This window comes from Tachyglossus aculeatus, chromosome 4 (genome assembly GCF_015852505.1).
Source record: "Tachyglossus aculeatus isolate mTacAcu1 chromosome 4, mTacAcu1.pri, whole genome shotgun sequence".
NCBI lineage: Eukaryota > Metazoa > Chordata > Mammalia > Monotremata > Tachyglossidae > Tachyglossus > Tachyglossus aculeatus.
The window spans coordinates 36,981,934-37,009,704 of record NC_052069.1 but is presented as its reverse complement, the minus strand read 5'-3'; the positions used below and the strand labels follow the sequence as shown (position 1 = coordinate 37,009,704).

The 27,771-nt window shown below is 44.3% G+C and overlaps 1 protein-coding gene across 1 annotated transcript in view; it reads left to right on the top strand.

The window, feature by feature from the left end:
* Positions 1 to 23,765, top strand: part of LOC119927311 (uricase-like) — a 64,808-nt gene extending 41,043 nt beyond the window's left edge. Inside the window, exons 5-8 of the mRNA XM_038745906.1 lie at positions 2,938 to 3,124; positions 7,187 to 7,310; positions 7,993 to 8,076; positions 22,660 to 23,765. Of these exons, the coding sequence (XP_038601834.1) occupies positions 2,938 to 3,124; positions 7,187 to 7,310; positions 7,993 to 8,076; positions 22,660 to 22,734 (470 nt within the window). The 3' untranslated portion in view covers positions 22,735 to 23,765. The remainder of the gene's footprint in view (positions 1 to 2,937; positions 3,125 to 7,186; positions 7,311 to 7,992; positions 8,077 to 22,659) is intronic.
* Positions 23,766 to 27,771: the final 4,006 nt, after the last annotated feature.

The window sequence follows — 27,771 nt, the reverse complement described above, 5'->3', positions numbered from 1 at the left end:
TGCTCATCTTTTTATGGCAATCACCGCTTTTTCTTTTCCTCCTTGGCGATTCTTGGCAAACGTGAAGAACCCCGGATGGAGTCAGAGGGCTTATTTTATCTCCTTCCCTTGTCAGGGCCCCAACGTTTAGTACGATGGTGCCTTTCAAATTCACCAGCTAAAATATTATGCCTCATACGTTTTTAAGAAAAGAGATACAAATTTCTGCAAACAAGGAGACATGCATCCAAAAGACAGCCCCCCTCTTCAGTTCCACTTTCACACAGCCACAAAGTCAGCTTTTCAGGATTCCTTCGGTGGGAAAAGAGTAAGATGCACAAGAAAGCTTTCAACACCTCAATTTCCTAAAACATAATTTCTCTAGTTCCTCCTACACACTCATTAACCAAAACAGATTGCAATTTATCTCTCTGAGAGCCACACGGCCTACTCTTTAGCTTTCTTAGGGAAAAGGCTCATGGAGAATTGATAGAAAATAGACCTGTTTCCTTACCTACACACCAGGTGTCAGGGAATACAAAGCTTCCCTAAGGCAGAAAAAAGTCCTGTCATGAGGAATATAATTGGTTCCACATTTAACACCTCCGAAAAGGACATAAATAACCAAAAAAGGGATATTTTAAAACTGCATTAAAGCATTCTAGTAAAAAAATCTTTCAAAGGGAAAACTTGTAAGGTACCAGGAAAACTAAGATAGAATAAATTCCATCTGCCGTGGTGAGAATTAGGCTGTTTTGTACTAAAGAAAGAAGCCTGGAATTCACTTAGAGTATGTGAAATTTGGAGAGCAAAGTGGTGGGATGGTTTGGGTGACAGTGAGTTTACTGTGGCTTTCTCTATCTGTAGGAGATGATGATGATGGTTAGAAAAGTTATTTTGTTTAAATAGGATCTTTCACTACAAGGATTCACAAAGCACTTTCTGTAACGTCACCAGGATCAGTGGGCTTTCTTCTCTGTGTGGTTCTCTGTTTCCAACTTTATCCTCCTGAAACTAGTCCAGCATAACAATTCAATCTGATCGTATTTATTTGGTGTTTTCTGTGTGCAAAGCACTGTACTGAGTGCTTGGGAGAGTACAATATAACAACAGACACAACGAGCTCACAGTCTAGAGGGGAAGACATCAACCTGAGTCTCTCCCACCTTAGCATCTAGTACTCACCCTACCCCTACCTCCACCAACTCAGTTGCTCCCCTACCTGTAAATTATTTTAATTCCATCTTCCCCACTAGACTGTAAACCCCTCGAGGGTAGGAACTGTGTCAATTTACTCTGCAAAGATGCAAAGATGTCCCATCTCCCTCCTACCATTCCTCTCCAAATTCCTTGAGGGCGTTATCTACACCCACTGTCTCAAGTTTCTTTCCTCCAATTCTCTCCTTGACCCCCCGTCGATATAGCTTTCGTCCCCTTCACTCCGCAGAAGCCGCTCTCTCAGAGGTCGCAAACGATCTCCTCCTTACCAAATCCAATGACCTCTACTCCATCCTAATCCTCCTCGACCTCTCTGCTGTCTTTGACACTGTGGACCACCCCCTTCCCCTGGAAACCTTATCCAGCCTCGACTTCACTGACACTGTCCTCTCCTAGTTCTCCTCTTATCTCTCTGGCCGTCTCCTTCGCGGGCTCCTCCTCTGCCTCCCATCCTCTAAATGTGGGGCTCCCCCAAGGTTCAGTTCTGGGCCTCTTTCTATTTTCCATCTACATCCGCTTCCTGAGAGAACTCATTCGCTCCCATGGCTTCAACTACAGCCTCTATGTGGATGATTCCCCAACCTACATCTCCAGCTCTGATCTCTCTCCCTCTCTGCGGTCTCGCTATTTCCTCCTGCCTTCAAGACATCTCTACTTGGATGTCCTGCCATCGCCTCGAATTGAACATGTCTAAAACATAATTCATCTTCCTGCCTTCCCCTTGACTTTTCCATCACTGTAGACATCACCACCATCCTTTCTGTCTCCCCTTGCTTCTCTCCTATTACAATTCAGCCGGCATAGTTCACTCCTCTAATGCTAACCTACTCACTGTACCTTGATCTTGTCTATTTTCCGCTGATCTCTCCCCCATGTCCTGCCTCTGGCCTGGAATGCCCTCCCTTTTCATATCCAACAATTACTCTCCTCATCTTGAAAGCCTTATTGAAGGCACAGCTCTTCCTGATTTAACCCACATTTCCTCTTTTCCCACTCCTTTCTGCATAGCCCTGATTTGCTCCCTTTATTCACCCTTCTCCCTGCCCAGCTCCACAGCACTTATGTCCTTGTCTGTAATTTCTTTATTTATATTAATGTCTGCCTCCCCCTCTAGACTGTAAGCTCATTTTGGTTAGGGAATAATAATAATAATAATGGCATTTGTTAAGCGTTTACTATGTGCCAAGCATTGTTGTAAGCGCTGGGGGGTGGGGGGGGGGATGCATGATGATGAGGTTGTCCCATGCAGGGCTCACAGTCTTCATCCCCATTTTACAGATGAGGGAACTGAGGCCCAGAGAAGTGAAGTGACTTGCCCAAAGTCACACAGCTGTATGGGGCTCACAGTCTTGATCCCCATGCTACAGATGAGGTAACTGAGGCCCAGGGAAGTGAAGTGACTTGCCCAAAGTCACCGAGCTGACAAGTGGTGGGGCCAGGATTAGAACCCACGACCTCTGACTCCCAAGCCCGAGCTCTTTCCACTAGGCCACGCTACTATTCTATTTATTCTAATTATTCTAATTATTCTAATTATTATTATTATTATTATTATTATTATTATTTATTCTATTCGGTTGTCTGTCTCCCCCTTCTAGACTGTGAGCCCGCTGTTGGGTAGGGACTGTCTCTAGATGTTGCTGACTTGTACTTCCCAAGCACTTAGTGCAGTGCTCTGCACACAGTAAGCGCTCAATAAATACAATTGAATGAATGAATGCTTCTATCCGCACCTTTCAGGAAACCCTGACGTTCACTCCGGAATCAAGGACATGACGCTTTTGAAAACAACCCAGTCAGGCTTTGAAGGATTCTTAAAGGATCAGTTCACCACCCTCCCCGAAGTGAATGACCGATGTTTTGCTACCAAAGTATACTGCAAATGGCGCTACAACAAATTCAGGGATGTGGATTTCCAGGCTGCATGGTAGGTAGGCCAAGGATTTTTCCCAACATTGCTGACTCGAAGAGTCCTGGGGCTTGACTTGAGTATGTGTGCGTTTCATGAGCACGCAAGATGCTTTAATCAATCAATCAATCGATCAATCAATCAATCGTATTTATTGAACACTTACTGTGTGCAGAGCACTGAACTAAGCGCTTGGGAAGTACAAGTTGGCAACATATAGAGACGGTCCCTACCCAACAGCGGGCTCACAGTCTAGAAGGGGGAGACAGACAACAAAACCAAACACACTAACAAAATAAAATAGACTGTGAGCCCCCCGTGGGACAACCTGATCACCTTGTAACCTCCCCAGCGCCTAGAACAGTGCCCTGCACATAGTAAGCGCTTAATAAGTGCCATCATTATTATTAATTAAGGCTGTGAGCCCTGTGTGTAGACATCTATAATTCTATTTATCTACTTTGATGCCGGTCTATTTGTTTTGTTGTCTGTCTCCCCCTTCGAGACTGTGACCCATTGCGGGCTAGGGACTGTCTTTACCTGCTGCCGAATTGTAATAATAATAATGATGGCATTTATTAAGCGCTTACTCTTTGCCACTGTTGCAAGGAATATAATCCCCTAGGCTGTAGACTCCCTCTAGACTGTAAACTCGTGGGCAGGGACTGTGTTCTTTCATTCATTCAATCATATTTACCTTTATAAATAAATCATATTCATTCAACCGAAGTCCCTTCTAGACTGTGAGCCCGCTGTTGGGTAGGGACCGTCTCTATGTGTTGCCAACTTGGACTTCCCAAGTGCTTAGTACAGTGCTCTGCACACAGTAAGTGCTCAATAAATACGATTGATTGATTGATTGATTTACCTGACCACATGTTTTGTTTTGTTGTCTGTCTCCCCCTTCTAGACTTTGAGCCCGTTGGTGGGTATGGACTGTCTCTATTTCTTTCCAACTTGGACTTCCCAAGCGCTTAGTGCAGTGCTCTGCACATAGTGAGTGCTCAATAAATACGATTGAAGGAATGAATGAATTTATTGAGCACTTACTGTGTGCAGTACGCCATACTAAGCGCTTGGGAAGTACAATATAGCATTAAAGAGGGTTGTTATATTTACTCTCCCAAGTACTTAGTACAGTGCTCTGCACACAGTAAGCGCTCAATAAATCGAATTGACTGACTAGTGTGGGCTAGGGGATGGGTCATCAGTGAACTGGGATTGGGGAAAGCTTCCAAGAGCTTCTTTTCAATCAATCAATCGTATTTATTGAGCGCTTACTTAGGATCTTTCTAAGATTTTTCTTAGGATGGGAGAAAGTTGGAGGCAGAGGACCTATCTAGGAAGCCACATTTCTTCTCTCATATCTCCTACCCTAAGCCGGGCAGTGGATGATTCATTCATTCATTCAATTCAATCCTATTTATTGAGCGCTGACTGTGTGCAGAGCACTGGACTAAGCGCTTGGGAAGTACAAGTTGGTAACACATAGAGACGGTCCCTACCCAACAGCGGGTTCACTGTCTAGAAGGGGGAGATGGACAACAAGACAACCAGACAGAACGTATTAGCAAAATAAAATAAATAGAATAAATATGTACAAATAAAATAAATAAATAAATAGAGTAATAAATCCGTACAAACTTATATACATATATACAGGTGCTGTGGGGAGGGGAAGGAAGTAAGGCCAGGGGGAGGGGGAGAGGGATGATGCATCCAGAAGAGTCTCAGAGACTCTAAGCTCGTTGTGGGCAGGGAATGTGTCTGTTTATTGTTACATTGTACTCTCCCAAGCACTTAGTACAGTGCATTGCACACAGTTGGTGCTCAATAAATATGACTGACTGAATGAATGAATACCTATAACCTCCATAGCGTTCGTGGGAATTTTGAGGTTGAGAGGTAGCAGGGCTAGTAGAAAGCCCATGGGATGAGAAGCAGCGCGGCTCAGTGGAAAGAGCCCGGGCTTTGGAGCCACAGGTCACGGGTTCAAATCCCGGCTCCGCCAACTGTCAGCTGTGTGACTTTGGGCAAGTCACTTCACTTCTCTGGGCCTCAGTTCCCTCATCTGTAAAATGGGATTCAATCAATCAATCAATCATATTTATTGAGTGCTTACTGTGTGCAGAGCACTGTACTAAGCGCTTGGTAAGTACAAGTTGGCAACATATAGAAATGGTCCCTACCCAACAGTGGGCTCACATCCCCCCAAGGGACAATCTGATCACCTTGTAACCTCCCCAGCGCTTAGAACAGTGCTTTGCACATAGTAAGTGCTTAATAAATGCCATTCTTATTATTATTAGCATTCAGGAGACCAAGGTTGTACTCACTGCTCTGCCACTGGCCCACTGTGTGGGCAGCGTGGCTCAGTGGAAAGAGCCCGGGCTTTGGAGTCAGAGGTCATGGGTTCAAATCCAGACTCTGCCAATTGTCAGCTGTGCGACTTTGGGCAAGTCACTTCACTTCTCTGTGCCTCAGTCACCTCATCTGTAAAATGGGGATTAAGACTGTGAGCCCCCCGTGGGACAACCTGATCACCTTGTAAGCTCCCCAGCGCTTAAAACAGTGCTTTGCACATAGTAAGCGCTTAATAAATACCATTGTTATTATTGGGCAAGATCTCTGGACTGTAACTCCTTGTGGGCAGGGAACATGTCAACCAACTCTGTTGTATTATACTCTCCCAAGTGCTTAGTGCAGTGCTCTGCACACAGTAAGCGCTCGGTAAATACGATTGACTGATAAATCACTAGGGCAAGTCCTTCGAACCTCAGTCTCCTCATCTGTAAAATGGGGATTTAATCGCTGTTCTTCCTCTGACTTGGACTGTGAGCTCCACGTGGAACAGTGACGGTTTCTGAGCTGACTGGCTTATATCTAGCCCAGTATTTAGAACAGCACGAAGCAATATGGCCTAACAGAAAGAGCACAGGCCCGGTAATCAGAGGACCTGGGTTCTAATCCTGGCTTCTCCAAGAAACTGCTGTGTGACCTTGGGCAAGTCGCTTCACTTCTCTGGGCCTCGGTTCCCTCAACTGCAAAACAGGGATTCAATCCCTGTTCCCCCTCCTACTTAGACTGTAGGACCTGTTTCTCTTTTATCTCCCCCAGTGCTTAGTACAGAGCTTGGTCTAGAGAAGCAGCATGGCCTAGTGGCACGGCATGGGTTTAGGAGTCAAAGGTTCTGGGTTCGAATCCCGGTTCCACCACTTGTCTGCTGTGTGACCTTGGGCAAGCCACAACTTCTCTGTGCCTCGGTTACCTCATCTTTAAAATGGAGATAGACACTGTGAGCCCTATGTGAGACAGAGGCTGTGTCCAACCTGCTTGCCCTGTATCTGCCCCAGAACTCAGAACAGTGCTTGGTACATAGTAAGCGCTTAACAAATACCATTATTATCATTATTATTTAATGAATACCACAATCATTATTATTAGAACCGTGCTAGACACAATCGGCACTTAAAAAAAATATAATTATTATTGTAAACATGTATCCAATACAATGGGCATTTTCCCCAAAGGCTCTTGATTTGAATAGTTCCACCAGTTCCAAAAGATTGACATTTTCAGACAAACCAGCATTCATTCATTCATTCAATCATATTTATTGAGTGCTTACTGTGTCCAGAGCACTGTACTAAGCGCTTGGGAAGTCCAAGTTGGCAACATATAGAGACGGTCCCTACCCAACAGTGGGCTCACAGTCTAGAAGGGGGAAACAGCATACATCTCACTCCCTCAGTGACATCATGCAGACTTATTTCTGTCAGGAATCTTATTTCCAAAGCCCCGAGGAGGAGGAGGAGAAGTGCTGTGGCTGAACTCAGAGAAAGGAAGTAGGGCTTCCCTCAAAAACTCCTTTAAGATGTTGTTGTTCACTTTCCCATGTAGATAGGGAAAGTTTGAATTCATTTGCAGTGCCAAAGATGCAGAAAAGTGAAAAACATAATTAGTATGTTAGAATTCCTAGGGCTAAAACATGTGGAGAAGTGGGAGTTTGTAAAGGAAATGTTAGTAAAAATGATTTTATTGTAGAGCCACTGATCTCTCTCTCTCTGTTCTTTTTTCAAGGAATCTTGTTCGGGACACTATCCTAGAGAAATTTGCCGGACCCTATGACAAAGGGGAATATTCTCCCTCTGTCCAGAAAACTCTTTATGACATTCAGGTACTCACCTTGAGCAGAATTTCAGAGGTACGTCTTCCCACTTTACGTTTGAGGGGGTTTAGTTTGCTATAACCCGTCATTTTGAGGAAACTGTTCAGAGAAGGTAGAGAAGTGCGGGGATGTGAAACTTTTCTGTGAGAAAGATTTGCGTACCAATGAAATTTAACAATCATGTGAAATTCACTCATCCAGTCGTATTTATTGAGCGCTTACTGTGTGCAGAGCACTGTGAAGTGGGTGAGGTGGGCCACTGTTGTCATTTTTTTAATTTGTCTTGGGACATCTTGATCCTTTTGGGTCACAACAGATTTAACCTCCCTCAATCCCAGCATACCTCACTGGTCAATATGACAAGGTGTCCTCAAAGAGAAGTGATGGAGAGAAGTAGGGTGGAAAAGAGGGAAGATTCAGTGAGAAGGGGATTAGGGTAAAGGTGTCTCCTAAAAAAGAGGATGCTGAAGGAGGAGCTTAGTACAGTGCTCTGCACACAGTAAGTGCTCAATAAATACGATTGATTGATTGATTGATTGCTTGATTGATTGAGGAGGGAGTGCGTATCTATCGCGGGGTGCAGACAGGAGGGAGAGGGCGCGGGATCAGAAATGGAGAGATTCACCAGGTCTTGGAAAGAGAGGCTCAGAGCCAAACAGAGATTGAGCAGGGATCATTAATAATTATATGATGAAATATTTATTTTTATGGGTTCCAGATTGATGATATAGAAATCAGCCTGCCAAACATTCACTACTTTACCATCGATATGACCAAAATGGGACTCATTAACAAAGACCAGGTAAGAGAACCTATGAAGTACTAAAGTACATGAAGTACATTCATTCAATCGTATTTATTGAGCGCTTACCAGGTGCAGAGCACTGTACTAAGCACTTGTGTATGAAATACGTATGTATGTACATACAAACATATGTATATATGTTTGTGCACATTTATTACTCTATTTATTTATTTTATTTTGTTAATTTGTTTTGTTCTCTGTCTCCCCCTTCTAGACTGTGAGCCCGCTGTTGGGTAGGGACCGACCCTATATGTTGCCAACTTGTACTTCCCAACGCTTAGTACAGTGCTCGGCACACAGTAAGCGCTCAATAAATACGATTGAATGAATGAATGAATGAATGAATGAAAGTACATGAGAAGCAGCGTGGCTCAATGGAAAGAGCCCGGGGTTTGGAGTTAGAGGTGATGGGTTCAAATGCTGGCTCCGCTAATTGTCAGCTGTGTGACTTTGGGCAAGTCACTTCACTTCTCTAGTGGCTCAGTGGAAAGAGCCCAGGCTTTGGAGTCACAGTTCATGGGTTCAAATCCCGGCTCCACCAATTGTCAGCTGTGTGACTTTGGGCAAGTCACTTAAAATCTCTGTGCCTCTGTTACCTCATCTGTAAAATGGGCATTAAGACTGTGAGCCCTCTGTGGGACAACCTGATCACCTTGTAACCTCCCCAGCGCTTAGAACAGAGCTTTGCACATAGTAAGCACTTAATAAATGCCATCATTATTATTAATAATATTATCATTCCCTGGGCCTCAGTTACCTCGTCTGTAAAATGGGGATTAAGACTGTGAGCCCTCCGTGGGACAACCTGATCACCTTGTAACCTCCCCAGTGCTTAGAACAGTGCTTTGCACATAGTAAGCACTTAATAAATGCCATCATTATTATTATTAATATTATCATTCCCTGGGCCTCAGTTACCTCATCTGTAAAATGGGGATTAAGACTGTGAGCCCCCTGTGGGACAATCTGATCACCTTGTAACCTCCCCAGCGCTTAGAACAGTGCTTTGCACATAGTAAGTGCTTAATAAATGCCATCATTATGATTATTATTATTATTCTCTGGGCCTTAGTTACCTCATCTGTAAAATGGGGATGAAGACTGTGAGCCCCCCCCGTGGGACAATCTGATCACCTTGTAAACTCCCCAGGACTTAGAACAGTGCTTTGCACATAGTAAGCGCTTAATAAATGCCATCATTACTATTATTATTATTATTATTAAACATCTTGCCACCATCTTGAGAAATGGAGTGCCATTCTATATAACAGCCACTGCCGCCTTATTTTAAAAGTAACCTTCCAGTCCAACACATTCCCGGTTGTTGATCCAAATGGCATTCCCACTCTCTCTCCCTGGCCTTCCACAGTTTCTGATATACCTTAGCCCCAGAGGTTTTGCTACAGAAAGAGTCTGATGGTCAGAGGCAACCCGAGAAACAGAGAGCCTGTTCATTCATTCAATCGTATTTATTGAGCGCTCACTGTGTGCAGAGCACTGAACTAAGCGCTTGGGACGTCCAAGTCGGCAACATATCAATCAATCAATCGTATTTATTGAGCACTTACTGTGTGCAGAGCACTGTACTAAGTGCTTGGGAAGTACAAGTTGGCAACATATAGAGACGGTCCCTACCCAACAGCGGGCTCACAGCCTAGAAGGGGGAGACAGACAACAAAATAAAACAGATTAACAAAATAAAATAAATAGAATAGTAAATATGTACAAGTAAAATAAATAGAGTAATAAATCTGTACAAACATATATACAGGTGCTGTGGGGAGGGGAAGGAAGTAGGGAGGGGGAGATGGGGAGGGAAAGAAGGGGGAGAGGAAGGAGGGGGCTCAGCCTGTTGCCATGAGAAGCAAGATACAGGGGAAGCTGTGTTTTTACCATACTCACACTCCTGGGTTCAAAACTATAAGGAATTGTGTCACTGGTATGAGAGACTCAATAGACAGATTTTCCCACCAATTCATTCATTCATTCAATCATATTTATTGAGCGCTTACTGTGTGCAGAGCACTGTACTAAGCACTTGGGAAGTACAAGTTGGCAACATATAGAGATGGTCCCTACCCAACAACGGGAGATCCTACTTGGGGGAAGCAATCAGAGGAAGCGGTGGGAGAGACGGACTGCATACCAATGTTTTAACGGAAGAATACGAACAATGAAGGTTTACCAGAAGCCTTTCGTTGTCTGTGGAAGTCGGAGTTTAGCAAGCCAGCGTAATGATAATAATAATGATGGCATTTATTAAGTGCTTACTATGTGCAATGCACTGTTCTAAGCGCTGGGGAGGTTACAAGGCAATCAGGTTGTCCCACGGGGGGCTCACAGTCTTAATCCCCATTTTACAGATGAGGGAACTGAGGCCCAGAGAAGTGAAGTGACTTGCCCAAAGTCACACAGCTGACAATTGCAGAGGCGGGATTTGAACCCATGACCTCTGACTCCAAAGCCCCGGCTCTTTCCACTGAGCCAAGCTGCTTTTCATGTACCCATCAAAACCATACGTAGCCCTTGTATATTTGGGGGGTACTTTCATTCATTCATTCATTCATTCATTCATTCAATTGTATTTATTGAGCGCTTACTGTGTGCAGAGCACTGTACTAAGTGCTTGGGAAGTACAAGTCGGCAACATATAGAGACGGTCCCTACCCAACAACGAGCTCACAGTCTAGCAGGGGGAGAAAGACAACAAAACAAAACATGTAGACAGGTGTCAAAATCGTCAGAACAAATAGAATTATTGCTATATGCACATGGGATGTAGCTCAGTGGTAGAGTGCATGCTTTGCATGTATGAGGGCCCGGGTTCGATCTCCGGCATCTCCACTGATTTTTAACTTTCTCTTCTAGACTGTGAGCCCGCTGTTGGGTAGGGACCCTCTCTATATGTTGCAAACTTGTACTTCCCAAGCGCTTAGTCCAGTGCTCTGCACACAGTAAGCGCTCAATAAATACGATTGAATGAATGACTGAACAAAATAAATAGAATAGTAAATATGTACAAGTAAAATAAGTAGAGTAATAAATCTGTACAAGTTCATACAAGTGCTGTGGGACTACAAGTGGGACAGCTCACCTCGGGTGAATAATAATAATAATAACATAGTAATAATAATAATAATAATAATAATGGTATTAGCTAAGCGCTTACTAGATACAAGGTAATCAGATTGTCCCAATGAACTTAAACTTGTTTACACCCTGTTCTAAGTGCTGTGGTAGTTGCAAGCTAATCAGACTTAACGCAGCCCTCATCCCACATGGGGCTCTAAGTCGAAGTAGGAGGGAGAACGGGCGTTGAATCCCCATTGTATAGTTGAGGAAACAGAGGCCCAGAGAAGTGAAGCAACTTGCCCAAGGTCACACAGCAGACAAGCAGCAGAGCCGGCGGTGCCTCGATCTCTCCCGTCTCACCTCCGACCCCCGGCCCACATCCTACCTCTGGCCCAAAACGCTCTCCCTCCCCAAATCCGCCACACGATCATTCTTCCCCCCTTCAAAGCCCTACTTCAATCAATCAATCAATCAGTCGTATTTACTGTGTGCAGAGCACTGTACTAAGCACTTGAGAAGTCCAAGATGGCAACATCTAGAGACGGTCCCTACCCAACAGCGGGCTCCCAGTCTAGAAGGGGGAGACAGAGAACAGAACAAAACATATGAACAAAATAAAATGAGTAGAATAAATATGTACAAATAAAATAGAGTAATAAATATGTACAAACATATATACATATATACAGGTGCTTTGGGGAGGGGGAGGAGGTCGCGAGCCCCAGGCTCCTACCTGCCAGGGAAGCCTCGGTGACCCGTAGTATCATCATCATCAATCGTATTTATTGAGCGCTTACTGTGTGCAGAGCACTGTACTAAGCGTTTGGGAAGTACAATTTGGAAAATTTTATCTCAGCACTCTTAGGTGATCTATTCTAGACCCTCCTAGGTATTCACAATCTTTTTTTAAACTCTCATACCAGAGAGGGGATTAGAACCCAGTCCTCCAGCCTTTCAAGGCTGTTACTTTCCCTCTGAGCCACCACAGGTAGTAGAAGTCAAACCACCCCTCTGATGACCAAGGTTACCGTGGAAAAGTTTTTAATTAATTTTACCAACATGCAAGGGAGTGACACAGACACACACCCACTCACTCCACTCCACCAAGGGTCCAATACCAGTCTGGGGTCAAAGGAGCCCGTCCTGCCAACGTTTCTTCTTCCTGCTTCCAAGCGCTGTCGTCTTCTGCGGCTTTCTGCTGCTTCTCTGCATGGCGCCTTCTTTGCGCGCCTCATTTCTGGGTGCCTCCATGTGTGCCTCTTCGCAATTCAAATCTGCCTTAGGCGTCGCAGCTGTGGCTCTATGTGACAGTCATTCATCATCATCATCATCATCAACCGTATTTATTGAGCGCTTACTGTGTGCAGAGCACTGTACTAAGCACTTGGGAAGTCCAAGTTGGCAACATCTAGAGACGGTCCCTACCCAACAGCGGGCTCCCAGTCTAGAAAGGGGAGACAGAGAACAGAACAAAACATATGAACAAAATAAAATGAATAGAATAAATATGTACAAATAAAATAGAGTAATAAATATGTACAAACATATATATATATATATACAGGTGTTTTGGGGAGGGGGAGGAGGTCGCGAGCCCCAGGCTCCTACCTGCCAGGGCCTTCCTGGGCCGGGGAAGCCTCAGTATCATCATCATCATATTTATTGAGCGCTTACTATGTGCAGAGCACTGTACTAAGCGTTTGGGAAGTACAATTTGGAAAATTTTATCTCAGCACTCTTAGGTGATCTATTCTAGACCCTCCTAGGTATTCACAATCTTTTTTTAAACTCTCATACCAGAGAGGGGATTAGAACCCAGTTCTCCAGCCTTTCAAGGCTGTTACTTTCCCTCCGAGCCACCACAGGTAGTAGAAGTCAAACCACCCCTCTGATGACCAAGGTTACCATGCAAAAGATTTTAATTAATTTTACCAACATGCAAGGGAGTGATACAGACACCCACCCACTCACTCCACTCCACCAAGGGTCCAATACCAGTCTGGGGTCAAAGGCGCCCGTCCTGCCAACGTTTCTTCTTCCTGCTTCCAAGCGCTGTCGTCTTCTGCGGCCTTCTGCTGTTTCTCTGCATGGCACCTTCTTTGCGCGCCTCGTTTCTGGGTGCCTCCGTGTGTGCCTCTTCGCGATTCGAATCTGCCTTAGGCGTCGCAGCTGTGGCTCTATGTGACAGTCATTCATCATCATCATCATCATCATCAACCGTATTTATTGAGCGCTTACTGTGTGCAGAGCGCTGCACTAAGCGCTTGGGAAGTACAAGTTGGCAACAGAGTCAGTCATTGATTGATCCAGGTCCGTTACGGGTAGAGCAGGGAGAGAAATCCACCCCTCCAGCCCGCAATCACCTGCCATCAGGTAGAGCCCATCAGTGCCTTTGCCAGTCTCTTCCTTCTTGTGGTTTACGGGATCACAAATAATCACTAATAATCAATCAATCAATCATATTTTTTGAGCGCTTACTGTGTGCAGAGCACTGTATTAAGCGCTTGGGAAGTACAAGTTGGCAACATATAGAGACAGTCCCTACCCAACAGTGGGCTCACAGTCTAAAAGGGGGAGACAGAGAACAAAACCAAACATACTAACAAAATAAAATAGAATAGATATGTACAAGTAAAATAAATAGAGTAATAAATATACATATATACATATATATATATATATATATATATATACACATATATATAGGTAAGGCAGCTTGTTGTGGGCTCACCACACTACTGAATGTCCACCTCCTCCAAGAGGCCTTCCCAGACTAAGCCCTCTTTTCCCCTTCCGCATCAACTCGACTCCCTCCTTTCGCTCTCCCCCGCGGCCCCCACAGCACTTATATATGGATAGAGAAGCAGCGTGGCTCAGTGGAAAGAGCCCGGGCTCTGGAGCCAGAGGTCGTGGGTTCAAATCCCGGCTCCGCCACTTGTCAGCTGGGTGACTTTGGGCATGTCGCTTCACTTCTCTGGGCCTCAATTCCCTCATCTGTAAAAGGGGGATTAAGACTGTGAGCCCGCTGTGGGACAACCTGATCACCCTGTAACCTCTCCAGCGCTTAGAACAGTGCTTTGCACATCGTAAGCGCTTAATAAATGCCATCATCATTATTATTAGCCATTCATTCATTCAATCATATTTATTGAGCGCTTACTGTGTGCAGAGCACCGTACTAAGCGCTTGGGAAGTTGGCAACAACTTGTGTATGTATATATCTATAATCTATATCTATTAGATATTATCTATATCTATATCTATACTATACTAAGCGCTTGGGAAGTTGGCAACAACTTGTGTATGTATATCAATCAATCAATCGTATTTATTGAGTGCTTACTGTGTGCAGAGCACTGTACTAAGCGCTTGGGAAGTACAATCAATCAATCAATCAATCATATATATTGAGTGCTTACTGTGTGCAGAGCACTGTACTAAGCGCTTGGGAAGTACAAGTTGGCAACATGTAGAGACGTCCCTACTCAACAGTGGGCTCACAGTCTAGAATGGGGGGACAGAGAACAAAACCAAACATATTAACAAAATAAAATAAATAGAATAGATATGTACAAGTAAAATAAATAAATAAATAAATAAATAAATAGAGTAATAAATATGTACAAACATATATACATATGGTCATGGGTTTGAATCCCGGCTCCGCCACCTGTCAGCTGTGTGACTTTGGGCAAGTCATTTAACTTCTCTGTGCCTCAGTTCCCTCATCTGTGAAATGGGGATTAAGACTGTGAGCCCCCTGTGGGACAACCTGATTGCCTTGTAACCTCCCCAGCGCTTAGAACAGTGCTTTGCACACTGTAAGCACTTAATAAATGCTATCATTATTATTATTATATACAGGTGCTGTGGGGAAGGGAAGGAAGATGTATATATCTATAATCTATATCTATTCGATATCTAGATCTATATCTAATCTATATCTATTAGAATTATATCTATAATTCTATTTATTTATATCGATGCCTGTTTACTTGTATCGATGCCGGTCTCCCCGCCGCTAGACTGTTGTGGGCAGGGACTGTCTCTCTTTATTTCTGCATTGTACTCTGCAAGTGCTTAGAACAGTGCTCTGCATACAGTAAGCGCTCAATAAATACAACCGAATGAGTGAATGAAAGTCCTTTGAACTCCCAGGCCCAGGCTCTAACCGCTCGACCACACTGCTTCTCAAGCTCCCTTCCCCACAGCACCTGTATATATGTATATATGTTTGTACATATTTATTACTCTATTTATTTTACTTGTACATATCTATTCTATTTATTTTATTTTGTTAGTATGTTTGGTTTTGTTCTCTGTCTCCCCCTTTTAGACTGTGAGCCCACTGCTGGGTAGGGACTGTCTCTATATGTTACCAACTTGGACTTCCCAAGCGCTTAATACAGTGCTCTGCACACAGTAAGCGCTCAATAAATACGATTGATGATGATGATGATGATGATGAGGGGCAGAGCCAGAGGCAAGCGTGCCGAGGAGAGTGGAGACTCAAGCTCCCCGGCCCTGTATCTTTCCAACTTTATGGGCACCTCTCCTCTCCTGAGGGTTTCGGGGTGTTGACAGCACCCCGAGATCTCTGCCTCCCCCGCAGCTTGGCTACACATATCGCAAAAACTCTAGGAGATCCTCCTCTGCCAAATGACGCATACCGCCGAAGCATCCTCAAAAACGATTCCGGTCAGAAAGAGAGAAAAAGCATCTTTCCATTAACCCTCACCCCCATGTTTGATTGATGAGGGAGGAGGCCCCCTCAATCAATCAATCAATCGTATTTATTGACCGCTTACTGTGCGCAGAGCACTGGACTAAGCGCTTGGGAAGTATAAGTTGGCAACATATAGAGACGGTCCCTACCCAACAGTGGGCTCACAGTCTAAAGGGGGGAGACAGACAACAAAACCAAACATACTAACAAAATAAAATAAATAGGTTAGATATGTACAAGTAAAATAAATGGAGTAATAAATATGTACAAGCATATATACAGGTGCTGTGGGGAAGGGAAGGAGGTAAGATGAGGGGGATGGAGAGGGGGACAAGGGGGAGAGGAAGGAAGGGGCTCAGTCTGGGAAGGCCTCCTGGAGGAGGTGGAAGGCCTTCCCAAGAATACATTAGAAGGGAAGGCATGTTTGTTTTTCTAACGGGGATTAAGGCAGCAGCGCGCAGGTAGCACTAATGACTGTTTTCCGAAATGAATGCAGGCTATTAACCCGCCTCATTTTACTTCCCAAGCGCTTTGTACTTCCCAAGCGCTTAGTACAGTGCTCTGCACATAGTAAGCGCTCAATAAATACGATTGATGATGATGATGATTTTAACTCATCAGAAAATGTTGTCATGCCTAGTGTACGTGGCTATGAAGCCTATGATCATTTTTGACATCATTAGGAGCCTGCTCTTGCCCTTCTAGACTGTGAGCCCACTGTTGGGTAGGGACCATCTCTATATGTTGCCAACTTGTACTTCCCAAGCGCTCAGTACAGTGCTCTGCACACAGTAAGTGCTCAATAAATATGATTGATTGATTGATTGATTGATTGCTCAACCCAAATAGAGGAAAAAGCATAAAGATGAGAAAAAAAATTTCTTGAACATCTGGGTATTAAGCCAGGACTGGAAGATATGATCCCCTCCCCATCCCCCTCGCCTTACCTCCTTCCCCTCCCCACAGCACCTGTATATATCTATATATCTATATCTATATGTATATATGTATGTGCATATATGTATATATGTTTGTATGTATTTATTACTCTATTTTAGCGTGGCTCAGTGGAAAGAGCACAGGCTTTGGAGTCAGAGGTCATGGGTTCAAATCCCAGCTCTGCCAATTGTCAGCTGTGTGACTTTGGGCAAGCCACTTCACTTCTCTGGGCCTCAGCTACCTCATCTGTAAAATGGGGAGGAAGACTGTGAGCCCCAGGTGGGACAACCTGATCACCTTGTAACCTCCCCAGCACTTAGAACAGTGCTTTGCGCATAGTAAGCGCTTAATAAATGCCATTATTATTATTATTCTATTTATTTTATTTTGTTACTATGTTTCGTTTTGTTGTCTGTCTCCCCCTTCTAGACTGTGAGCCCGCTGTTGGGTAGGGACCGTCTCTAGATGTTGCCGACTTGAACTTTCCAAGTGCTTCGTACAGTGCTGTGCACACAGTAAGCACTCAATAAATATGATTGAATGAATGAATGAATGTGATGAATTGTGGACAAAGTGGAGATTCAATCAATCAGCCATATTTACTGAGTGCTTCCTATGTGCAGAGCACCATACTCCATGCTTAGAAGAGCACTGTACTAAGTGCTTCTGTATGTTATAACAAAAATGGTAGACATGTTCCCTGCCCACAAGGAACTTACAGTCTAGAGTGGAAGACTCGCTATGGGCAGGAATGTGTCTGTTTGTTGTTGTATTGTAATAATAATAATAATAGTAATGACATTTATTAAGCGCTTACTATGTGCAAAGCACTGTTCCAAGTGCTGGGGGGATACAAGGTGATCAGATTGTCCCACGGGGGGCTCACAGTCAACCCCCATTTTACAGATGAGGTAACTGAGGCCCAGAGAAGTTAAGTGACTTGCCCAAGGTCACACAGCTGACAATTGGCAGAGCTGGGATTTGAACCCACGACCACTGACTCCAAAGCCCGGGCTCTTTCCACTGAGCCACGCTGCTTCTCTGTACTCTCCCAAGTGCTTAGTACAGTGCTTCGCACACAGTGACTGCTCAATAAATACTATTGAATGGATGAAGATAAATAAATCTAATTTCAGCTATGTACCTAAGTGCTGTGAGAATGAAGGAGGCAGATGAAAAAAGGGAACAAATCCAAGCGCAAGGGTGAAGCAGAAAGGAGAGGGAGAAAAGGAAATGGGGGATTTTAGTCAGGGAAGGGCTCCTGGAGGAGGCGTGCCTTCAATAAGTCTTTGAAGACGGGAGGGAATCGTAGGACTGGGGTTTTAAAAAGGCACGGCGGTAGTGGAGACAATTTTTGTGTAAATAAAAGGGTGTCGTTTCTTTTGAAATGCCCCATAGCCGTTGGGAACCCAATAAGCCACTTCTTCTACTCTGTCCCCCCCATCCTAAACCAAGGCTCTGTCCAGATCATTTTGGGCTGATGAGAGTCTGCAGACTTTTCTGTATTTCAGCACATTCTTCCAGGATTTGTAAAGTAACTCTTTCCCCAACTGAGTCATGATCACATCTATTTGTGCACTAATCGAGGTTAAAGCTCATTTTGCCTGACGGTGATTCGTCGTGCAGTTTAATAATAGTTTGGCCTCTGTGGGAAATGAACTCAGTCTACACTTTGTACAGAGATGATTCAGTCTCTGGCCCCACTGAGCTAAGAGCCACAAAAGGGAGCTTAATCTGCCTTAATGGATGGAGAGCCTCCTATTTGGTGAATTCCCCAAGTTTGTTAGTTTTACAGAGTGATTGTTTCCTTTCTCAAATAATGATAATAATAATAATAGTGGCATTTATTAAGTGCTTACTATGTGCAAAGCACTATTCTAAGCGCCAGGGAGGTTACAAGGTGATCAGATTGTCCCACGGGGGGCTCACAGTCTTAATCAGACTGAGCCCCCTCCATCCCCTCCACCTTACCTCCTTCCCTTCCCCACAGCACCTGCATGTATGTATATATGTACGTAGTTATTACTCTATTTAGAGTAATAAATAGAGAAGCAGCATGGCTCAGTAGAAAGAGCACGGGCTTTGGAGTCAGAGGTCATGGGTTCGAATCCTGACTCCACCACATGTCTGCTATGTGACCTTGGGCAAGTCACTTAACTTCTCTGAGCCTCAGTTACCTCATCTGTAAAATGGGGATTAAGACTGTGAGCCCCACATGGGACAACTTGATCACCTTGTATCCCCCCCGCAGCGCTTAGAACAGTGCTCTGCACACAGTAAGTGCTTAACAAATGTGATTATTATTATTTATTCATTTTACTTGTACATATTCTATTTATTTTGTTTTGTTAATATGTTTTTTTTTGTTCTCTGTCTCCCCCTTCTAGACTGTGAGCCCACTGTTGGGTAGGGACCGTCTCTATATGTTGCCATCTTGCACTTCCCAAGCACTTAGTACAGTGCTGTGCACACAGTAAGCGCTCAATAAATATGATTGAATGAATGAATGAATGAATAATCCCCATTTTACAGATGAGGTAAGTGGGCACAGACAAGTTAAGTGACTTGCCCAAAGTCACACAGCTGACAAGCGGCGGAGCCGGGATTTGAACCCATGACCTCTGACTCCAAAGCTCGGGCTCTTTCCACTGAGCCACGCTGCTGCTCAATAATGATGGCATTTGTTAAGCGCTTACTATGTGTGAAGTACTGGTCTAAGCACTGGGGGGATACAGGTGATCAGGTTGTTCCACGTGGGGCTCACAGTCTTAATCCCCATTTTACGGATGAGGCAACTGAGGCCCAAAGAAGTTAAGTGACTTGCCTAGAGTCACACAGCTGACAAGTGGCGGAGCCGGGATTGGAACCCATGACCCCTGGCTCCCAAGCCTGGGCTCTTTCCACTCCACGTGGGCATACCAAGGTGCAGAGGTGGGAGCACTGTGGTTGCAGTTCCCGACCACGTTTCTAATAATTAGTACAGTGCTCTGCACACAGTAAGTGCTCAGTAAATATGATTGATTAATTATGGTACTTGCTAAGCGCTTAACAATGTGCCAAGCACCCTTCTAAGCGCTGGAGTAGATACAAGTTAATCAGGTCGGACACAGTCCCTGTCCCACATGGGGCTCAACGCGCTTAATCCCCACTTTGCAGATGAGGTAATTGAGGCCCAGAGAAGAGAATTGACTTGCCCAAGGTCACACAACAGATATGAGGAGGAGCAGGCATTAGAACCCAGATCCTTCGGACTCCCGGGCTCCTCCTCTATCCACTAAACCACGACAAGAGGCAGACCCACGATCCTTGCCGTCCGCTCATGGTCAAGAGAGCAGGAGAGGGGCAGAACTGGGACTAGAATTTGTGGATATTGACTCCAATTTCCATATTTCTTTCCATTAGTCAGGGTCTGGCCCCTCTCAGGGTGGCCCCTGGAGAGTTTCCAGTCCTCTACCAGACACGACTACGGGAGGGAGAGTCATCATCATCATCATCATCAATCGTATTTATTGAGCGCTTACTATGTGCAGAGCACTGTACTAAGCTCTTGGGAAGTACAAATTGGCAACACATAGAGACAGTCCCTACCCAACAGTGGGCTCACAGTCTAAAAGGGGGAGACAGAGAACAAAACCAAACATACTAACAAAATAAAATAAATAGAATAGATATGTACAAGTAAAATAAAATGTACAAGTAAAATAAAGCAGAGGCCTACCCATTCCATTCCTAGCTTGGCCGGTGGCTAGCGAGTGGAAGGCAATCGGCCACAAGTCAAAACTCCCCTGTGCTGGGCAGCAGTAGAGAGAGTACGGAAGGAGGCAATGGGAAACCAATTCCATATTTTTACCAAGAAAACTCAATGGATATGCTACCAGAACGATTGCAGATGGAAATGAGATAATCGGTTTGGACACGGTCCCTGTCCCATGTGGGGCTCGCGGTCAGAGGGAGAACAGGGATTTCATCCCATTTTACAGTAGATGAAACTGAGCCACGCAGACATATTTACTATTCTATTTATTTTGTTAATGATTCATTCATTCATTCAATCGTATTTATTGAGCGCTTGCTGTGTGCAGAGCACTGTACTAAGCGCTTGGGAAGTGCGAGTTGGCAACATATGGAGACGGTCCCTACCCAACAGCGGGCTCACGGTCTAGAAGATGTGCATCTAGCTTTACTTCTGTTTATTCTGATGACGACACCTGTCCACGTTTTGTTTCGTCGTCCGTCTCCCCGTTCTAGACTGTGAGCCCGTTGTTGGGTAGGGACCGTCTCTAGATGTTGCCAACTTGTACTTCCCAAGCGCTTAGTCCAGTGCTCTGCACACAGTAAGCGCTCAATAAATACGATTGAATGAATGAATGAATGGGAGAGATGTGTCTATGGCCTCACTATGGATCGGACACAGGTCGACGGCATAAGACAGCAACAACAACACGTCAGGGTCCGGGCACTGGGAACCCACTGCCCAGCTGGGTTGAGAAGCTGGAATTGCGTGGGCACCTCACAACCCCAAATCGTCGGTCATCCCTTCTCCCGGCAAAGATGGCAGGGTGGTATAAAATGGGCATTAGCTCAAAGAGGCGCTACTTCCATGTCAGTATCCTCTCTTCTGCCCACATCCCTTCAGGCAAGCATACTGCACAATATTCCTTCCCCTCCTGCATCCGGCTGTCCCAGGAAGAGCCAATCTGGTCCAGGATGATGATGATAATAATAATAATAATAATAATAATAATAATAATAATAATGACGGTATTTGTTAAGCGCTTACTATGTGCAAAGCACTGTTAAGCAGCGTGCCTCAGTGGAAAGAGCCCGGGCTTTGGAGTCAGAGGTCATGGGTTCAAATCCCGGCTCTGCCACTTGTCAGCTGTGTGACTTTAGGCCAGTCACTTAACTAATCCCGGCTCCACCACCTGTCACCTGTGGGACTTTAACTTCTCTGTGCCTCAGTTACATCATCTGTAAAATGGGGATGAAGACAGTGAGCCCCCCCGTGGGACAACCTGATGACCATGTAACCTGTCCAGCACTTAGAACAGTGCTTTGCACATAGTGAGCGCTTAATAAATGCCATTATTATTATTATCATTATTATTATAACGTTGTGCATCACACTAGGACAAATAGATGATAATTAGATCAGACACAGTCCCTGAGCCACGTGGTTCACAGTCAAAGAGGTAGGATTTTTTTTTTTAATGTTATTGTTAAAGTCCAGGATGATACTCTTTAAATCATATTTATTGAGTGCTTACTGCATGCAGAGCACTGTGCTACATGCTTTGGGGAGCACAATATAACAGTAGACAGATACATTCCCCGCCCACAATGAACTTGCAGTCTAGATGGGGAGATCACGCTGTGCTTCACACTAGGAAAAATACTGGATAATCAGATCAGGCAGTGTCCTGAGCCACGCGGCTAACAGACTAAGAGGTAGAGTGAGCTTTTTTTGAATGGTATTTGTTAAGCACTTACAACGTATCAGGTACCGTACTAAGGGCTGGGATAGATACAAGATACTCACGTTGGACACTATCCGCGGCTCACAATTTTAAACCCCATTTCACGGACAAGGTCACTGAGATATGAGGAAGTGACTTGTCCAAGGTCACGCAGCAGACAAATGATGGAGCTGGAATTAGAACCCAGGTCCCCTGATTCCTAAGGCCCGGGCTTTTTCCACTAGGCCACGCTGCCTCTCCACGGCACATAGTCCACGGTATTCTCCCATAAGGCATTCTCAGAGCACGTAGTACAGTGCTCCGCACACAGTAAGCGCTCAATAAATACGACTGAATGACTAAAGCTCAACCTCATCTCACCTACAGGTTTTGCTACCGACGGACAACCCATTTGGCAGAATCACCGGCACGGTCCGAAGAAGGCTGCCCTCCAAACTGTGATTAATGGACGTCAGGAACCGGCCTGTCGTCAGCTGAGCCACGACGGGGCCAAACTAAACATCCCCTGCTACTTTTCTGAGCGCTGGGTTAATTCCTAGCATGCTTTCCTTCATGCATCAATCCTCTGGCGTCTGCTTGACGTACCTCGCAGAGATGATGGGGGAATTAAAGAGTTGTCGCGTGTGACTCGCTTGGAAAATACAAAGTACTCTATAACTGTTGAACAGTATTATAATCACCCTTTATCAACTTTTCCATTTAGCTCTTTTGAGTCATCGGAAATTATCAAAGCATTAGAATCGACTCATTAGGTCGCTAACAATGAATCACGAAGTTCTTCAAATCGATTAATTAGCACCCAGCTGTCTTTTTTTCTGATTGGGGAAGAAAATAATCGATAATGTTGATTTGTTAATGTTTTCGTTTAAATGATGGCAAAATTACTTTTAGGATGACACAGGTTGATTTGCTGAAGGAATTAAAATAAAACGACTTACCGATGTAAGTTCAGTCGGATGCTGACATTCCTACGCTTGGTAAGAGCACCAGAGCCCGTTAATTATTTGAGAGCCTAAACCAATTTCTAGCGATACATATTTGGCAATCTGGCATGTTGGTGATGTGTCATCATCATCATCATCATCAATTGTGTTTATTGAGCGCTTACTGTGTGCAGATCACTGTACTAAGCGCTTGGGAAGTACAAGTTGGCAAGTACAAGTGTCCTTAATGGGATTGGGGGAGAATATGAAAATTGCTTTTCTTTTAATCATTTCATCAGTGTGGAACTCCATGTCCAATATGGTGCTTAATAAAGAAAATTTTAAGAACTACACGGATTTTATGTAGAGGTTGCTGCATTTTTTTAATGACAGGATAAACAGTTGAGCAGGTATGGCCTTTATGGCTCTCTTGTCATTTGGAGATAAACTAAATGACACAATTGGCAAAAAATGAAAATTGTAGGTAACTTTTCAGGAACTCCTTTTGAAAGTTCAGATGAAGGCAAAATAAAGATGATTTGATAAGGATTCTTGGCATTTGTCTTTCTTCTTCCTCACGGAGAGACCGGTTATTCTGTCGGATCTGTAGTCAGGCCAGCTGCCATAAATGCCATTATTATTATTATTATTATTATTATTATTATTATTGTTATTTCTGGCCTTTCTCAGTCTTGGTAAAGTCCAAGGCACCATTAGCCTGAGGTGAGCATTCAAAGGAATATTTGAGAATCTCAGACCAAAAAAGAATGTGATTTGAGAATCTCAGCCCAAGAAAGAATGTGATTATTTGGAAACTGCTGCCTCCCTGGGTAAGGCAGAGATAATGATAATTTTGGTACTTGTTAAGCGCTTACTATGTGCCAAGCACTGTTTTAAGTGCCGGGGGGAGATACAAGGTAATCAGGTTGTCCCACACGGGGCTCACAGTCTTAATCCCCATTTTAAGATGAAGGAACTGAGGCACACAGAAGTTAAATGACTTGTCCAAAGTCACACAGCTGACAAGTGGCAGAACCAGGATTAGAACCCATGACCTCTGACTTCCAAGCCCAGGCTCTTTCCACTGAGCCACGCCACTTCTCTAAGGTGCATGTTTGTAGCTAAAATCATTTTGGCAAGGAAAATTTGAGGCAAAACTCCATTAGTCAGTCAATCATATTTACCAAGCGCTTACTGTGTGCGGAGCACTGTACTAAGCTCTTGGGAGAGTACAACAATGAGCTTACAGTCCAGAGGTGGAGAAAGACATTAATATACATAAATTACATATATGAATATAAGTGCTGTGGGGCTGGGACGGGGGGATGAATAAAGTTAGCAAGTCAGGGTGATGCAGAAAGAGGTTGAAAAGGAAAAGAGAGAAACGAGCATCAGATTAAAGAATCAATCATATTTATTGTTTACAGTGTGCAGAGCACTGTACTAAGCGTTTGGGAAAGTGCAATATAACATAGTTGATAGACATGTTTCCTAGAGGAGAAGACAAACAATATGAGCAGCAGCATGGCCTAGTGGGTAGTGCGTGAACCTGGGAATCAGAGGTCATGGGTTCTAATCCTGCCTCTGCCACATGTCTGCTAAGTGATCTCGGGCAAGTCATTTAACTTCTCTGTGCCTCAGTTACCTCATGTGTAAAACGGGGATCAAGATTGTGAGCCCCTCGAGGGGCATGGACTGTGTCCAAACTGATTACCTTGCTTGGCACATAGTAAGCGCTTAACAAATGCCATTATTATCATGCAAATTAATAAATTATAGATGTGTACAAAAGTGCTGTGGGACTGAGGGAGGGGTGAATAAAGTGCAAGGGGGGTGCAGAAGGGAGTGGGAGGAGAGAAAATGAGGGCTATTAGGGAAGGCCTTTTGGAGGAGATGTGCCTTCAGTAAGGTTTTGTAAGCAGGGAGAGTGATTGCCTGTCCTTTATGAAGAGGGAGAGCGTTCCAGGCCCAAGGCGGGATGCGGGCTAGAGGTTGGAGGCGAGATGAGATCGAAGAACAATGAGTAGGTTGGCATTAGAAGCGAGAATTTTAAGAATTTAATAATAATAATAATAATAATAATGACGGCATTTATTAAGCGCTTACTATGTGCAAAGCACTGTTCTAAGCACTAGGGAGGTTACAAGGTGATCAGGTTGTCCCAAGGGGGGCTCACAGTTTTAATCCTCATTTTACAGATGAGGGAACTGAGGCACAGAGACTTGCCCAAGGCACTGTAATAATAATAATGATCGTGGTATCAGTTCAGTGCAAGAACTTGCAGGCTGGGTCATAGTAGAAAATCAGTGAAGTAGGAGGGGCAAGGCGATTGCGCGCTTTCAAGTCGATGGTAAAGGGTTTCTGTTTGACGCGGAGCTGGCAACCACTGGAGGTTCTTGAAGAGTGAGGAAACATGGACTGACCATCTTGGTAGAAAAATGATGTGGGCAGCGGAGTGAAGTTTGGACTGGATGGAGGAGAGACAGGAAGCAGGGAGGTCAGCAAGGAGAGTTAGGATAAGTGCTTAGATTACCATGGTAGCAGTTCGGATAATAATAATAATGATGATGATGATGGTATTTGTTAAGCAAAGCACTGTTCTAAGCGCTGGGGAGGTTGCAAGGTGATCAGGTTGTCCCACGGGGGGCTCACAGTTTTAATCCCCGTTTCACAGATGAGGTAACTGAGGCCCAGAGAAGTGAAGTGACTTGCCCCAAGTCACACAGCTGACAATGGGCGGAGCCGGGACTTGAACCCATGACCTCTGACTCCAAAGCCCATGCTCTTTCCACTGAGCCACAGTGCTTCTCTGTGGAGAGGAATGGGAGAATTTTAAATACAAATCATTGATAACTGAATTTTGTATCTCTAAAAAGAGAAGAGTGAAAGTTCCCAAAAACTTCCTAAATAGAAACCTTTAGGTTTCAGATGCCATTGATTGATTTGGGCTTATTTTTCATTGTCCTGGCTCTGTTTCTAAAATCCATAATAACCGGTTCAAAGGAGTTCACCACCGTGGTGTCCTTCAAGCAACGCGGCAGACGATCTCTGAGATTTCCAAGGATAGGGGTTCCTTACTTCCTATCAGCGAAAGGTGGGGAATTTTGTCAGGTGGGGTTAAAATTTATTTTGTGCTTCCCCTGACTGCTTACCTGGCACTTTCAGGTGATTCTTAAAATTTTCTGCATGAGGACACTTAGACTCTACATTAGGAATACAGGAAGAGCAGAAGCCAGCATGAGGAAAGAGAGAGGCGAGGAAGAGAGAAAGATTGTTAATTACATTGAAAGATCCTTGAGGGCAGGGATCATGTATACTCATTTTATTGTACTCTCTAATTGCTGTTGAATGAGAGAAAGGAAAATGAATAAAGACAGATAGAAAGAGAAACAGAAACAGAAAAGCAGTGTTGCCTAGTGGAAAGAGCCCAGGCCTGAGAGTCAGAGAATTTGTGTTCGAATCATCATCATCATCATCATCAATCGTATTTATTGAGCGCTTACTGTGTGCAGAGCACTGTACTAAGTGCTTGGGAAGTACAAATTGGCAACATATACAGTCCCTACGCAACAGTGGGCTCACAGTCTAAAAGGGGGAGACAAAACCAAACATACTAACAAAATTAAATAAATAGAATAGATATGTACAAGTAAAATAAATAAACAAATAATCTTGTCTGTTGTGTGATCTTGAGCAAGTAACTTAGTTTCTCTGTGCCGCAGTAACTTCACCTGTAAAATGGGGATTAAGACTGTGAGCCCCTATGTGGGATTATCTTGTATCTACCCCAGCGCTTAGTACAGTGCCTGGCGTGTTGTAAATACTTAACAATTACCACACAAGAAAGCGAGACAGAAAGAGAGAGACACAGTGAGGGAGAGAAAGACAGAAACTGTCATTCCAGGCGTGTTTGGATTACAGGCCACCCTTTTCATTCCTCACACCTCTTGTCTCTGGAGCAGATCTCTGCTCCTCGGCTCTCTTTGACAGTCTTGGTTCAGAGAATTGTCACATCGAAAGCATTCAGGATCTGTCCGCACAACACGAGTATTACACTATACTGAAGTTTTTGGTGGATTCAGAGGTTTTCGGTCAATCTCAACATGCAGACACCACACAGTGATCCAACCAAACCAGCCACCACAAAGTTCACACCCGAAGAATCGACTTTTCCTTCATCTGAAATCCTTACCGCCGGCTTTAAAACAGTCTCCCCTCCTGTCTTATTCCACTTATTTCCCACTACTTCTAGACTGTGAGCCTGCTGTCGGGTAGGGATCGTCTCTATATGTTGCCGACTTGTACTTCCCAAGCGCTTAGTATAGTGCTCTGCACACAGTAAGCGCTCAATAAATACGATTGAATGAATGAATGAATGAAATGAACCCAGCTGGCCTCCCTGAAGTCCCAGCCTAGCCTCTCCCTAACTCCTTCCTCTCCACTCCCTGCCTTCTTAAAATGCTTCCCACTGTTCCCTACTCATCATCATCATCATCATCATCAATCGTTTTTATTGAGCGCTTACTATGTGCAGAGCACTGTACTAAGCACTTGG